Below are 17044 nucleotides of genomic sequence, written 5' to 3' on the forward strand. Positions count from 1 at the left end.
CTTGAAGACTTAACATTAACCTACAGTAATCAAGACAGTGTGGTATTAGCAAAAGCAAAGACAAACAGATCAACAGAATAGAATAGACAACCCAGAAATACACCCACATAAATATAGTCAACCAACCTTTGACAAAAAAGCAAAAGCAATACAATGGAGAAAGCAACAGTCTTTTCAACAAATGATGCTAGAACAACTGAACATCCACATAAAAAAAAAAAAAGAATATAGACACAGACCTTACACTCTGCACAAAATTTAACTCAAAATGGATCACAGACCTTAAGGTAAAATGCAAAACTATAAACTAGTAGAAGATAACATATGAGAAAATCTAGATGACCTTGGTTTTGGCAATGACTTTTTAGATACAATACCAAAAGCATGATCCATGAAAGAAAGAACTGATTAGCTGGACTTCATTAAAATTAAAAACTTCTGCTCTGTGAAAGACGCCTTCAAGAAAATGAAAAGACAAGTCACAGACTGTATTGCAAAAGACTTAACTGACAAAGGACTGTTATCCAAAATATACAAAGAACTCTTAAAATTCAACAACAAGAGAACAAATAACCCAATTAAGAAATGTGCAAAAGATGTGAGAAGATATACAGACAGAAAATAAACATATGAAAAGATGCTCCACATCACATCATGAGGGAAATGCAAGTTAAAACAATGAAATACCACTACACACCTATTAGAATGGCCAAAATCCAGAATGCTGATAACACCGAATGCTGACAGGATGTGGAGCAACAGGAATTCTCATTCATGGCAGGTGGAACCCTAAGGGCAGGGGAGTCTGGGAACTGTAGGAGTCAGCTTTCCTACATCACCAACTAGAAGAGGGTGAAATGACCCAGGTTGAGAGAGCCAATCCATAGTATTCACTACACCCTCCATAGAGGTGGTACCAAATTACACTCCCAGCAACATAGGATCTTAGCAACTCTTTGAGCTTTGCCAATTCAATAAATGAAAAACATTACCTTATCGTTTTAATTAGCATTTCTCTTATTTTTGGAGAAATTGATGAGCATCCTCTCTTACAGACCATTACAATGTGCATCTCTGTGAACAGAATTCAGTGGGAGTGCTGCCCCCTGCAGTTGTGCAACATGGTGAGCCTGTAACATAGTTACATACAATTTGAATTTCCTTCTGTGAATTCTTTAGATCCTTTGCCCACATGCTGGCTTTTTTTTTTTTTTTTATGATATATTTAACTGGAAACATACATGGGACCTGAACATATGGCATCTTCAGTGCCAGTTTTCCAAAACTACACCTTACCTAGTGTGATGGTTAATTTTGCGTCAACATGACTGGGCTAAGGGATGCCCAGATAGCTGGTAAAACATTACTTCTAGGTGTTTCTGAAAGAGATTAGCATTTGAATCAGTAGACTGAGTAAAAAAGATTGCCTTCACCAATGCTGGTGGACGTCATCAAATCCATTGAGGGCCTAAGTAGAACAAAAAAGCAGAGAAAGAGTGAATTTGCTTTCTGCTTGAGCTGGGACATCCATCTTCTGCTGTCCCTGAACACCTGAATTCCTGGTTCTTGGCCTTTGGACTTGGACTAAGAATTATACCATTGCCCCTCCCCACTCCTCCCCTTCTCAGGCCTTTGGGTTTGGACTGGAACTACATCTCTGGCTTTCCTGAGCCTCCAGCTTGCAGACAGCAGATCGTGGGACTTCTTGGCCTCCATAATCATGTGAGCCAATCTCTCATCGTAAGTCTCATTCTGTACACCTATACCTATCCTATTGGTTCTGTTTCTCTAGAGAACCCTGACTAATACACTTAGTGACCCAACAACTTTTTTTTTTTTTTTTTTAATTTATTTTTATTTTTTTTATTTTTATTTTTTTTAATTTTCTTTTTGGCTGCGTTGGGTCTTCGTTGCTGCGTGTGGGCTTTCTCTAGTTGTGGCGAGTGGGGGCTACTCTTTGCTGCGGCGCGCAGGCTTCTCATCGCGGTGGCTTCTCTTGTTGCGGAGCACGGGCTCTAAGCGCGAGGGCTTCAATAGTTGTGGCACTCGGGCTCAGTAGTTGTGGCTCGCGGGCTCTAGAGAGCAGGCTCAATAGTTGCGGTGCACGGGCTTAGTTGCTCCGTGGCATGTGGGATCTTCCCGGACCAGGGCTCGAACCCGTGTCCCCTGCATTGGCAGGCGGATTCTTAACCACTGCGCCACCGGGGAAGTGCCTGTACTACTTTTGTAACTTTGCTGTATATCTAAAAGTATTCCAAAATAAAAGTTTATGACCCTAACTTCACAAACACCACTTCCGAGTTTACCGAGAAGTGCTTTCTTGCATTTGCTAACAACTGTCGGCCAAACAGGACTGATACCGCCCTTGCTTCAGAGCTGAGCACGTACCTATTAGGTGGCAGGGCTCCAACCTTCCACACAGTCTTGGCACGTATGTGTTAAAAAACTCCTCTGCCCTTTCACATGTTCTGGTCTCCCCAACCATAACCCTGTAATTCCTCAATGAGTCCCAACCTGATTTTTCTAATACCCGAGGGTGTCTCAATAGGGCAGAAAACTACCAGCATCAGTATCAGCTACCTGTTTACTCAGTGTAGAACACAGGCCTCCAAATTTCTTATTTTGTGTCCTGAAATTCATAAAACATTGATTAGGTTTCAGGGGAGGAAGCTTGGTGACTGGGGTGAGGGTGGGAAAGGAAAGGGGTTGCTGGGTGTCAAGGCTTACAGATGGCAGGATGTGTTGGCGTCGTCCCAGGCTGTCCCGGGAACAGGAGGCGCCAGAGCCCAGGTGGCCCGGCTACTTGGTGTTTTTACGACGCTCATCTGCGTGGGTGGCAGTGTGCACAGCGGAGCGCGGGACAGCCGCGATTCGCCACGCGGTTCTTAGTTCCACACTCGCTGCGGGGTACTTGCCACCAACGGCCCGACCGCAGACCTCCGTGCGACACGCGCAGGGCGCTCTGGAAGGCCCGCTCCTAAGTGTGCGCTCCGCCCACAGGGAGGGCAAGCAGGATCCACGTGGTCGCCGGGGCCTCAGACCAGGACGCGGAGGGCGAGGCCTGCCGTGGTGCACGAGCAGGCCGGCCGGCCCGGGCTTCGCGGAACCCAGACCGTCCGCGGGGCCGGGGGCGCGGGGGCGCGGGACTCGCGTAGCACGGGAAACGCGGCGCCATGTCTGTTAGTGCAGTGAAGCGACCCAACAACTTTTTACCCTTTGTGTCATCTCCCTCCCCGGAGATGGTGCCAGTGAAGGGTAGGGAGAAACAACCTCAACTTGAAATGTCACAAGCATTTCAAGTTCTGGAGCTCTAGAACTTTAAAATTAAATTGTATTCAAAGTGCTTCTCCCACACAGGTTTACACGAAATTCTATTTTGCCTCCTGCCTGCTGCAGATTTAATTATGAATCATGCTGGATGGACGCATGAGGACACGGTGTGCCTAGGGAGCTGGGCAGCCATTCCCTCCTGCTGGGCTTGCGTTCTTGTGGTTTATAACGACTTCTTAGGTGAATAATAACCTCACGTTCATGCCAGGCCTTTTGGTCTTTGCTGATGACCTATAGAGGCTGGAAGCCTGAGATTTCAAATTCATCAGCAGGCCTTTTAAGCCTGGTAAATCAGTCAGGCCACATAGAGCCACAGAAAGTACAAGCTGCTAATGCAGAAGGACCCAAGCACTCAGAGGACTACACCATTTGCCTAGAAGTGTGAGGTTGAAATTTTTTTCTCTTTAAAATGTCCACTTGCTACAGGGCTTCAGGTACTCAGTGGCAAGGCCAGCTAACAAGGAGTGCACTTCTTTTCTGTTCTTCTTTTTTTTTTTAAGTGCTGGTTCTCACTCACTGAATTGACCCAGTGAAGGATCAAAACCTACAATCTGAAAAATACACTGCTCTAGCATCTCCATTAGAAAAAGCAAACTAGGCAGCCCACCTACAACCCTCACTTTTTCCTCAAGCTACTGCCTCATGCCATGCTTTCCCTCCACAAGAGAGCTTCTGCCCACACTTCTGTCCCTCCTCTCTCCTTCTTTCTTCAACCCCCACCAGCTAATCTTGACTTACCCACTACAGTGAATCCACTCTGGTCACCAACAACCTCCATGTGGCTAGTCCAGAGGTCAATTCTCTGCCAGCTCTGACTCTGCTCTTCAGTGGCATTAACCACCTCTCTTGGTGTTTGTGATGGTTAATGCTATGTGTCATCTTGGCTGGGCCACAGTGCCTAGGCATCTGGCCAATCATTGTTCTTGATGTTTCTGTGACGGTGTTTTTGGATGAGATTTACATTTAAATTGGTGGACTTTGCGTAAAGCAGATTGTCCTCCATAATGAGGGTGGGCCTCATCCAATCAGTTGAAGGCCTGAAGAGAACAAATGGTTGACCTCCCCTGAGCAAGAGGGAATTCTGCCAGCAGACTGCCTTTGGACTTCATCTGCAACACTGGTTCTTCCTGGTTTGTCAGCAGGCTGCCTTTGGATTCGAACTACAACTCTTTCCTGAGTCCTCACCTAACTGGTCTCCCCCATCAGATTTTTGGATTCACCAATCCTCTGCAATTGAGTGAGCCAATTCCTTCAGATGAATCTCTTTCTCTATATATTCACATCCTATTGGTTCTGTTTCTCTGGAGAATGCTGACTAACACAGCATCTAACTCTGTACCTTTTGGTTTGCTCCTGATTCTTATTTACTTAATAAATATAAATAAGGTTTAAGAAAAGAACCAATATTTATAAATTGAATTATTATTATTATTCTGTCTCTTTAAGCAACCCATTTCCCCAGAGTACCACTCTCTGACTGAGCTCAGTGGGGAAGTACCTCCATCATCAGGTTTCTGAATGCCCATCTTCTGCCCCCAGAGGGTTCACAAGGTAGCTTTCTGGACTCCACTTCCTGCTTCCCACATCTTGACCTGCTAATTGGTGGAATGCCTGCCAATTGGTGGAATGCCTGCCACTTACTATTTATGAGATTCTGAGCAAATTATTTACCACTCTGCTTCAGTCTCCTCATCTGTAGGAGATAAAGTTGTTGTGTGGGTTAAATTAAAATGCTTAGCACACAGTAAACATTAAATAGATGTTTGCTAAGTCAGAATTCTTTCCTCTAGAACACTGGAGTCATCTCAACAGCCTCCCACTTTTTTGTCTCCTCTTTAAAGGGCTGTATTAGTTAGCTATTACTGTGTAATAAACCATCCTGAAACTCAGTGGCTTGAAACAATTGCTCATGAGTCTGTGGGCCAGCTGGGTGGTTCTGCTGCTGTGAGCAGGCTTGGCTAATCTCACCTGGGCTCATTGATGTATCTATAGTCAATTAGCAAGCAGGTCAGCGGGTGGCTGGCAGGTCTAGGATGGTCTCATTCACGTCTGGCAGTTGGCTGGCTTTTGGCTGGGCAGCAGGGGTGACTGGGCCATGATGTTCCAGCAGTCTAGCCTGGGCTTGTTTTCATGGACGAGGCAGTGTGCCAAGAGAAAGAACAGAAGCATACAAGGCTTCTCGGGGCCTAGGTGTGGTCCACCATCACTTCTGCTGCATTCTACTGGCCAAAGCAAGGCTGGTCCAGATTCAAGGCCTGGGGAAATAGACTCCACGTTTTATTTTTTTATTGTTTTGAATTTATTTATTTTATTACTTTTTGGGGCTGCGTTGGGTCTTCATTGCTGTGTGCGGGCTTTCTCTAGTTGCGGGCTTTCTCTAGTTGCAGCAAGCAGGGGCTACTCTTCGTTGTGGTGCGCGGGCTTTGCATTGCGGTGGCTTCTCTTGTTGTGGAGCACGGGCTCTAGGTGCGCGGGCTTCAGTAGTTGTGGCACGTGGGCTCAGTAGTTGTGGCTCGCAGACTCTAGAGCACAGGGTCAGTAGTTGTGGTGCACGGGCTTAGTCGCTCCGCGACACGTGGGATCTTCCCTGACCAGGGCTCGAACCCGTGTCCCCCGCGCTGGCAGGCGGATTCTTAACCACTCTGCCACCAGGGAAGTCCCAGACTCCACCTTTTAGATGGAGGAGCTGCAAAGTCACATTACAAAGGGTAAGGATACAGGCAGGGATGAGCATGGCCAGTTCTGATATAAAACTACCACTAGAGCATTGATGCCTGGTGTGGAGAGTTCAGAATATACTTGTCAGTTGAGGAAGTAGGAGTATCATCTGCCAGTTTTGAGGCCAGGTCAAAGTGGATTCAAATGCCAGCTCCACCAACTATCTGTGAGGCCTTTGGATGATTTATTCCACCTCCCCAAGCTTCAGTTTCCTCATAGGGTTGTTGGGAAGATCGAACAAGGTAATGTAGGGAAGGGGCTGAGCACACGCAGTTGTTGAATATTCACTCATAGAGTGAATATTCAACAACTAGAGCTCAAGCATTCTTAGAGCACAAGGCACATCCTGGGCTCTGCTGAATCCTGCCTCTGCTTCCCAAGGCTGAGAAGGAGATGGAAACCAGGCCAAGCGGGAGCATGATTTCAGATTGGGAACCATGAAATGGCAATTACAGAGTAAAACCTTAATTATAGTTCTTTGGGAAAAGAAGTGAGGAATGCAATCTGGTGGGCAGAGGGGAGGGAGCTGAGGGGGAGGATGTGGAGGGAGAGGAGAGATAGAGGTCCAAGAGGGAAAAGCTGAGCCATCAGATTGATGTTTTGTTGTTGCTCTGATTACAAAATTACTGTGTGTTGACACAGTTTAAAAAATACACAGATTGAGGGCATTATGCTAAGTGAAATAAGTCAGACATAGAAAGACAAATAACATGTGTTCTCACTTATATGTGAAATCTAAAAACAAAGCAAAACAAAAAACCCAAATTCATAGATACAGAGAACAGATTGATGATTGCCAGAGGTGGGGGTGGGTAAAATGGGTGAAGGGGGTCAAAAGGAACAAACTTCCAGTGATAAAATAAATAAGTCATGGGATGTAATATACAGCATGGTGACTATAGTTAATAATCCTGTACTGCATATTTGAACATTGCTAAGAGTAGATCTTAAAACTTCTCATCACAGGAAATAAATGTGTAACTATGTGTGGTGATGAATATGAACTACACTTATTGTGGTGACCATTTAACAATATATACAAATAGCAAATCATTATGTTGTATACCTGAAAGTAATATAATGTTAATGTCAATAAAAACAAAACAAAACCAAAGGAAAATACGTAGACTTTTCCACTCATAATCCCACCAACCAGATATTATGGCTGATATTTACATGAGCCTCAGTGTCTGCCCACACCCTCACAAATGCTTCATACTCCCATGACTCATGTGATAACCCCATGAGCAGGAACTGCTAGCCCCACTGCATAGGGGAGGGGTGGAAACAGGAGCACAGAGAATTTAAGTAAATCACCCAGGCTGTCACATCTGGTAAACAGCAGAGTCTGGATTCAAATCCAAGCTACCTAGTGCCTTAAGTCTTGCATGTCACCAGCAGGGCACAGCAACACCTGGGCACAGCTGACACTTGGTGCATTTCCTTCCATTTTCTTTCACTTCCTGGAAACTGTACCACTATTTTATTACTTTTTTAAAGGCTATTTGAAAAATTAGTACTATTTTATTTTTAGTACTAATCCCAGAAGAGTGAAAGTTTATGTGGCTGTCTTCCCCTTCCCATCTTTTTTTGTAATTTGTAATTCTGGTATATAGTCAGCCCTCCATATCCATGGGTTCCCCATCCAAGGATTCAACCAACCACGGATTGAGAATATTTGAAAAAAAAAGTCCAGAAAGTTCCAAAAGCAAAACTTGAATTTGCCACGTGCCCAGCAACTATTTACATGGCATTTACATTGTATTAGGCATTATAAGTAATCTAGAAATGACTTAAAGTATATAGGAGGATGTGAGTACATTATATGCAAATAGTGAGCCATCTTATACAAGGGACTGGAGCATCTGTGGATTTTGGTATCTGCGGGGGGTACTGGAACCAATCCACTGTGGATACCAAGGGACAAGTGTAACTTTAAACTTATACAAAGGTTGAAAGACTAGCACAAGACGCTCTCAGAAACTCCTTACCTATATCAACCAGCTGTTTACCATTTGCTTTCTCATTTTCTCTCTTCATATAATTATTTATATGTGTGTATGCATTTTTCTGAACAATCTGACATTAAATTGGAGGCATTATGGTCTTTAACCCCTAAATGCTTCAGTGTTTATTTCCTAAAAACAAAGGCATGCCCATCCATAACCACAGTACAAAGAGCAAACTCAGGATATTTAACATTGTAACAATACTATTTGTAGTTTATATTTACATTTATCAATCAGCCATGTGTGTGTGTGTGTGTGTACGTAATTTTTTTCCCAGTCCAGGATCTAAACCAGGATCCTGCGCTGCATGTAGCTGTCCTATCACTTTAGCCTCCTTTAAACTGGAATAGTGTCTCAGTCTTTGTCGTTCTTTCTTTTTTTAAATGAAGTATATTTGATTTATAATATTGTGTTAGTTTCAGGTGTACAACACAGTGATTCAATATTTTTGCAGATTACACTCCATTATAGGCTATTTCAAGATAATGGGTTTAATTCCCTGTGCTACACAGTATATATCCTTTTGCTTTTTCTTTGTCTTTCTTGATCTTGACATTTTTTATGATCTAGGCCAATTATTTTATAAAATGTCCCTCGATTTAGTTTCTTTCTATTCTTTTTTCTGTGCAAATGTATACATACATATTTTTAAAATTAGGATCATATAGTACTGCTATGTTTTTAAACTTTTCATTGAAGTATAACACAAATACAGAAAAGTGAGCAGATCCTAAGTGACAATGAACACACGTGCTACCAACACCCAGAATAAGGGACAAAACATGACCTGCCCCCGAGGAATCTTTTTGACCTCTATCAGTCCCTAAACCCCCACCCAAGGGTAATCATTATCTTGACTTTTAAAACAGAGATTAGTTTTGCCTAATTTTGTGTTTTATATAAATATATTCAATTTTGACTCTGCCACTTTCTCTCCTGAAAGAGAGAAGTTATTTAACTTATTTAAATCCACTCACGAGGCTGCTGTGAGGACATAAAGGTGCCTGGGAAACCCCTGCAGAGCGCCAAACACATGTAGGTTCACTATTGCTGTTATTGTTAATGTTATCAATCTTTGCCCTGAATTAAAGTATGAGGAAATTATAAACTCTCATGCTGGCGTTATTACTGAAGTCAAGAGCATGAGCTCTTAAATAGAGGGATCTTTGGCAAAGAAAAGCGAGTCAGGGTGAAACAGCAAACAACGGAAAATAAGGGTTTGTGGAAGGGTATAAATAAGAAGCAAAATGTTTCCAGGTTGGACCAGCCTTATTCCCAAATTTGCCTGATTATAGGACTCATCTGGAGAGTTTTTAAAAATACAGATTCTTATCAATGGGTCCGAAGTGGGGCCTTGGAATCTGTATTTTTAAAAGATGCTCCTGGTAATTCTTATGATCAGGCAAGATTTGGAAACAGTAGATTCTGAGGAAAGTGGAAGAGCACGGACTCGCTCCCTGGGATGGCTGGGAGGAGTCAGGTAACTCAATGTGGAAATAGTCATCATCATTCACTAGGCATCTACTAGGTGTCAAGTACCAAGCTCAGCATGTTCCTACAGTATTCACTTAATTGTCACAACAATCCTAAGAGACAGAGATTACTGTCCCAATTCTACAGATGGCCTCAGAGTTAAATGACTGGCCTGAGATAATGTACAGGAAGATATCCAGGTGTCTCCAATTTCAAAAGTCTTAGGAACTACCCTAAACTGACAGGTCAGAATACTCAGCTCCATCCATTATGACAGGTCATCTATTATGCATGTGAGTAACACCATACTCATCACTTTACAGTTTTCAGAGCACTTTTAAAAAACAGTGTTATTGGGGTATAATTTACGTACCATAAAATTCATCCATTTTAAGTCTGCAATTCAATGTTTTTTAATATATTCACAGAGTTGTGTAACCATCACCATGTTCAATTTTAGGACATTTCCATCACCCCACAAAGAAACCTTGTGTGCATTTACAGTCACTCTCCATATCCTCCACAGCCCCTGGCAACCACTCATCTCTTTCTGACTCTATGGATTTGCCTATTCCGGACATTTTGCATAAATGCAATCATACAATATGTGGCCTTTTGTGTCTGGTTTCTCTCACTTAATGTAACGTTTTCATCCATTTTGTAGCGTGTATCAATACTTCTTTACTTTTTATGGCCAAATAATATTCCATTGTAAAGATGTGCCACATTTTATTTGTCCATCCATCAGCTGATGGACATTTGGGTTGTTTCTGCCCTTTGGCTATTTTTAATAATGTTGCTATGAACATTTGTGTACAAGATTTTCTGTGGACACGTTTTCGTTTCTCTGGGGTATATACATAGGAATGGTATTGCTGGGTCATATGGTAACTCTACATTTAGTCATTTGAGGAACTGGGAGGGTCCCTCAATGGCTGTGCCATTTTACCTTCCCACCAGCAGTGTATGAGGGTTCCTTTCAGAACACTTTTATAAATACAAACAACCCCAGAGATAGGCATCATTACTCGTATCTTCCCGACAAAGACACTGAGGGGCAGAGAGGGGACGTGACTTCTCTGCTATGAGGACTGGGCTCCAACCCTGGAACTGCCCTCCTTCCTTCAGGAAACCTGACTTTCAGGCCAAAACAGTAGGTCTTTGAGAGGTGATGAGGTGATGGGCAGAGAGAAAGAATCTGCGGGTACAAAGCCTGGCTACAGAGATGGAACCTTCGGTTTTAGGAATGGAGACATCAAAGCCACTTATGTTTTTGTTTTATTAGGCAACAGCCAGAGCCAGGTTCTGACTAATTAATGATGATCAAAGTGCTCTGACAAGATGGAGTGATCTGCAAACATTAGCCATGAATTATTCACAACTGGGTGTTCTTAGCTGAAGGTGAGGAGGCTGCCAAGGAGTAAAAGAAAGCTAGGCCCTCACTTCCCCATCAGCTTGCATGAGCCTGAGCCTTCCTGCAGGACTCAGTTTCTCAATCCAGAAAATGGGGCTAGATAGGAGCTCTCATCCCTTTATGCTCACAGGCCAGGACCTGGCAACCTGAGTCCTGTTCCAATCAAGGCAGCATACCCAAGCTGCCTCCACCAAACAATAATTAATAATACCAACACACAGTTCAGGGGTCGACAAACATTTTCTATAAAAGACCAGATAGTAAATACTTTAGGCTTGAAGGCCAAATGGGCTGTCATACTCCTCATCTCTGCCACTGTAATGCAAAAGCACCATAGACAATACATAAATGAATGAAAGCAGCTGTCCAGTGAAACTTTCTTTGTGGACACTGAAATTTGACTTCTGTGTAATTTTCACATTATAAAATATTATTCTTCTTTTGATTTTTTCCCTACCATTTAAGAACATAAAAACCATTCTTAACTCCTGGACTATATAAAAACAGGTGTTGGGACTTCCCTGGTGGCGCAGTGGTTAAGAATCCACTTGCCAATGTAGGGGACACAGATTCAAGCCCTGGTGTGGGAAAATCCCACATGCCGTGGAGCAACTAAGCCCGCGAGCTACAACTACTGAGCCTGCGCTCTAGAGTCCACGAGCCACAACTACTGAGCCCGTGCGCCACAACTACTAAAGCCCATGTGCCTAGAGCCCATGCCCCGCAACAAGAGAAGCCACCACAATGAGAAGCCCGCGCACCGCAACAAAGAGTAGCCCCCGCTCGACGCAACTAGAGAAAGCCCATGTTCAGCAACGAAGACTGAACGCAACCAAAAATAAATAAATAAAAAAACAAAAAAAAAAAAACAGGTGTTGCCTCAAAATGTTAAACATAATTACTATTTAAGTTAGCAATTCTGCTAAGTATATACCCAAAATAAATGGAAACATAAATCCACACACGTGTACATCAAAGTTTATAGCTATTCATAACAGCCAAAAAGTAGAATAAATACACAAATGTCCATCAACTGATGAATGGATAAACAAAATGTGGTATAACCATACAATGAAATATTGTTCAGCCATAAAAAGGAACCAAAGTTTGATATATGCTACAATACGTATGAGCCTTGAAAACATGCTAAGTGAAGGAAGCCAGACAAAGATGGCATATGTATGATTTCATGGATATGAAATGTCTCTGGAAACAGAAGGCAGAGGAGTTGTTGCCTGAGGCTGAGGGGACTGGGGCGGGGGAGGGTGATAACTAAAGGGTTCTTTGGGGCATGACGAAAAATTGATCATGGTGATGCTTGCACAACTCTGTGAATATACTAAAATCTGCTGAAGTGTACATTTTCAATGCGTGAACTGTGTGGTATTTGAATTATATCTCAATAAAGCTGTTAAAAAGGAACCACAGAAGTAATGCCGTAGTTTGTTGACCCCTGACATAGCACACAGTTGCTTAGCCTCTCACAAAGCACCTTTCCTCATGTTGTCACAACCAGCCAGGCATTTGCCTCTTCAATGGCTGAGAGAGCCAAGGCTCAGAAATGGGACTGACTAGGACACAGGTAACCAGTGGGGAGGTGTGAGCAGAACCCAGGTCTTTGGACTCCCTGTCCAGTGCTCACTGCAGCACAGACTTTCCCAGAGTTACATTCAGAGACTGGGTAAGTCACTCCTCAAAGCCCCAGGGGAGAGGAGATGACAGGAGGGGACCCCTCCCTAGACCTGTCCCTCCCTGCTGCACCTCTGGCGCCAGCTTCCTCCTCTCTGCACCCCCCTACCCGCCCCACCCCCCTCCGGCCCCATGCTCTTCCCTGTCCCTTTCTCTCCTTTCCTTCTCAGAACCACTGAGCAAGGCTGTTCCTCCTTACATCTCACTCGGGGTGCTGGGAGGGCTGGGGGTGGGGAGGAGGACAGGGAGGCTTCTCCAGAAATTCAATCCATGTGACGTATTTGGAAAAGGGCTCCAAAAGGGTGAGGAACCAGTCCAAGGTCACACAGCAGATATCAGACCTTTGACTTCCTTGATATTTTTGAGAATGAAAAGAGAGAGGGTTTGGGGCTTGGGTAGGGTTTGAGGTGAGCCAAGCCCCATCCCGTTCCTGATTTTTCTCTACACAACACCTCCGCCCCAAAACTCTCTCCTTTTTCATAGTTTCAAAGGCACCAACCACTACAAGAGGGCTTTAAAAAATATTAAAATATTAATTGTAGAAAAATTAGGAAATACAGATAAAGGGAATAAGGATCATCTTGGTCTCACTCCTCAGATGTAAACATGGAGGTGACCATGGGGACTATTTTGGGTGACTCTGGAGCCAGCACCTGGCTTCAAATCCTGGCTTCATCACTCACCATCTGCGTGACCTCTGGCAGCTCATTTCACCTCTCTGACCTCAGTTTCTTCACCTGTAATATGGGAATAATAACAGCACCTACTCAAAGAGTTGTGTGACAATTAAACGAGGCTATAAAAAGCACTAAAAACAGTGTATGGCCCATAGCAAGCACTCAATACATCATTGTATTTTCCCAGTGATTTCCTTCATACATATTTTTTCCCTAGAAAAATGAGATCATTCCGTATCCATCATTTTATAATGGATTCCTCCCCTCCCCTCACCTTAACTGAATTATTAATATCTTTCCCTAGCATTAGAAATCCTTCTATAGAACATCTTTTTTTTTTTTTTTTTTTTGGCCTCGCTGTGCATGGCTTGTGGGATCTTAGTTTCCCCACCAGGGATCAAACCCGGGCCCTCGGCAGAGAAAGCACAGAGGCCTAAAGACTGGACTGCCAGGGAATTCCCTAGAGCATCTTTCTTAAGATAGCATATGCATATGTAGTATTCCATCTCCTGAAGTGGGATACTTAGGTGTGATTTTTGTTTCCCCACCACCAAACACGTTCCTCATCTTTGACCAATTACTGCTTCAGGACAAATTCCTAGGGAATTCGTTGAGTCAAAGGATGTGCAGGCATTTCAGGCTTTTGGCACATAATCATCAAACTGCCCCTAAGAAAAGTTATGAATAGTTTCACTTCCACCAGCTTGGAAAAGAAGGCCCCATGCTCTCCAATGCCTTGTCTCCTCTTATCATTTAGAAACATCATTTCCAACTTGACCCAAGAGAAGTGTTGTTTGCTGCCATATTTTGATTTGCAGTCCCAACTCTTCCTAATGGAACTCAGTTTAGGCATCTGCTCAACCCCATGACTCCTCTGGGTGGGCCTGGACTGGTCATCAACCTCTCTGAACCCAGAAGTCTCAGTTATAATTCCCAAATAAACCCTTGGTTTCTTAAATGAGATAATATATGTAAAAATTCAACCCCAAGCCACATTCTCATTATTTGAAATAGGCTGTAGAGATTTCAGAAACAAGGATGGCACTTCAGGAGAGCCCTGTAGGTAACTGTGGTGCACATGGGAAAACTGAGGCCCAGGAAGGGGAAGTCTTCCCAATAAGAAAACGTCAGAAACATCTAATAGAAAAATGGGTGAAAACATGAATAGGCAACTTAGAGAGGAAACCTTAATGTGTGCTACTAAGCAAAGAGATGTTCAAACTCATTAGTTATCAGGGAAATGCAAGCCAAACAAAGAGGAGAAACCAAGTCACGGACTAGTAAACATTAGGAAGTTGGATAACACCAAGTGTTGGTAGGGTGTGGGGAAATGGGACTCTCACGTGGCACTGCTGAGTGTAGACTAAGTAAGACCCTGAAACCCAGCAATTCCACTCCTGGACAAATATCCCAGGGCCCTTCCCACAAGGCCGAGGATGTTCACGGCAGCTGTTGTCTGTGGTAGCTGGGAGTAGGAGATAAACTGAATGCCCCTCACTGGGAGTAAATATGCAAAATATGGTGAAGGCACATTATGGAACAATTATGCAACAATTCAAAACAGCGAAGCAGACTGTGAGTCAACAAAGGCCTGTGAGCCAAATGTGACACATCACCTGTTTTTGTACAGCTCGGCTCAAGCTGAGAATGATTTTTACATTTTTAAATGGTGGGGGAAAAAAGAATATGTTGTGACACATGAAAGTTAGATAAACATTATTATCTCACAAGGCTCCTGTGGGTCAGGAACTTGGGAATGGCTTGACTAACTGGCTCTGGCTTGGGATCTCTCATGAGGTTGCAGTTAAGATGTTGCTGGGGCTGCAGTCGTCTGAAGGTTTGACTGGGGCGGGAGAATCATTCAAAATGGCTCACGTACATGGCTGGTAAGTTGGTAATAACTGTTGGCAGGAGGCCTCAGCTCCTCTTAGACCACTCCATAGGGCTGCTTGAGTGTCCTCACAGCATGGTAGCCGGCTTCCCCTAGAGTGGGTGATCAATGAGACAGAAAGAGGATACTGTGATGTCTTTCATCCCCTAGCCTTGGAATTTGCACACTGTTATCCTTGCAATATCCTATTTGTTGAGTAGGGTCACCTCTATGCAATGCAAGAGGGGACTGCTCAAAGATATGAATACCAGGAGTTTCTTACTGGCTACCACAGGAAGAAACAGAAGTGATTTATAGTAGATCCTTTTTAATTAAAAAATTAAATTCACATTCACATGAGACAACACTATACATTTCACAAAGCTACACACAAATTCAGAGGTATTTTATTAAATGGAATGGGGGAGGAGGGTAATGGGAGTGGAGGATAGGGATAAAAAGAAATGAATGAATGTGTGAACTAATAAAACCAGAGAGAAGTCTTGTACAAACCAACTAAGAGAGTGGGCTGGGAACTGAGATGATTAATTCAATTCTCTTTACTCAAGCCCCCATGGTAGCCAACCCCCCCCCCAAAAAAAAGGGAGAGAGAGTAAGAAAAGTTTCCTTGTCCAAGATCACAAGAACTCAGCCTCCCTCATCAAGTACTGCTCTCTCTGCCTGACACACCTTATTCAATTCATGGTTGACCTGCACGGTCTTCAGAGAGCTCCAGTTCCTGGTGAAATAGAGAAGACTTCTGCCTGCGGGAAGGGGTGTGGGGAGCAGCAGAACAAGCCTGGGAAGAAAAGGCCTAGTTATTACCCAAATAGTGGTGCTGGTGGATTGCTCACCCCTCCTGCCAGGGTTCCTCCTTCTCTGGAGACAAAGGGCTCTCAGAGCACAGAGCCCTGTGAACACCCCCAGGTCCAGCCTGTGAGTGGTGGGAGAATCGAAACTCTCTTTAAAAATATATCCTGTGGCTCTGGGCCTTGTGATTTCTTTTATTTCTTTTAATCTTCGTAAGCTCACCATGCAAGAATTGTTATTTCAAGATGCCCAGAGACCTGAGTTAGATTGTTTTTAACTGTTTTACCTCCCTGTAAGGTCATTCATTCATTCAGCAAATACTTATTGAGCACCTACTATGTGCCAGTATTAAGGATATAGCAGTGAACAAAGAAGGCAAAGCCCTTGTCCTCATGAGGGGTGGGAGTAGTGGGAACAGATGTTAGACAGTAAACAAACAAAAAATACAACATGTAAACTAAAATGGGTTAAAGAGACAAAAAGTCATTGTGTTATCAGGGAGGCCTTGTATTTGAATCAAGACCTGAAGGGTAAGGAGCCAGCCCAGTGAAGAGCAGTTTTGGAGAAAAAACAGCAGGTGTAAAGGCCCTGAGGTAGGGATAAACTTGTGTTTGAGTTGATTAGGGGGGCAGGCAGGGCTCAGATCAGAGAGGTCCTTGTAGCTCTTTGTCAAAAGAACTTGGGCTTTATTCTGAGTGTGAGATGGAACTGACTCCACCATTATTAGCTACATGACCTTGGGCAAATTATTTCACTCCTGTGAGCTTAGTTTACCTATCTATAAAGTGGATAATATTGGGTTGGCCAAAAAGTTCCTTTGGTTTTTAAGTAAAAATAAAAGACACATTTTTCATTTTCACCAAGAACTTTATTGAATAACGTATTCACCATTTTGTTCCACTACCTTCTGCCATTTTTCAGGCAACTTCATAATTCCATCTTCCCAAAACGTTTTATCTTTTTGAGCAGAGAACTGTTCCAGGTGTCTTTTACAGTCTTCCAGGGAATTGAAAATTTTTCCATTAAGAGAATTTTGTAAAGACTGAAATAAATG

General features: G+C 43.4%; 1 protein-coding gene across 2 annotated transcripts in view; it reads right to left on the bottom strand.

Annotated features, from left to right (window-relative positions):
* The window catches only part of CDH3 (cadherin 3), a 111240-nt gene that overhangs the window by 85851 nt on the left and 8345 nt on the right, over positions 1 to 17044 (bottom strand). Inside the window, exons 2-4 of one of the 2 annotated variants that reach the window (XM_061174012.1) lie at positions 15871 to 15979; positions 15190 to 15293; positions 13317 to 13370 (exon numbers count right to left, since the gene is read on the bottom strand). In XM_061174012.1, the coding sequence (XP_061029995.1) occupies positions 13317 to 13319 (3 nt within the window). In that variant the 5' untranslated portion in view covers positions 13320 to 13370; positions 15190 to 15293; positions 15871 to 15979. The remainder of the gene's footprint in view (positions 1 to 13316; positions 13371 to 15189; positions 15294 to 15870; positions 15980 to 17044) is intronic. The other variant, XM_061174013.1, reaches the window with a different exon arrangement.

The sequence above is a fragment of the Eubalaena glacialis genome, chromosome 18, assembly GCF_028564815.1.
Source record: "Eubalaena glacialis isolate mEubGla1 chromosome 18, mEubGla1.1.hap2.+ XY, whole genome shotgun sequence".
Classification (NCBI taxonomy): Eukaryota; Metazoa; Chordata; class Mammalia; order Artiodactyla; family Balaenidae; genus Eubalaena; species Eubalaena glacialis.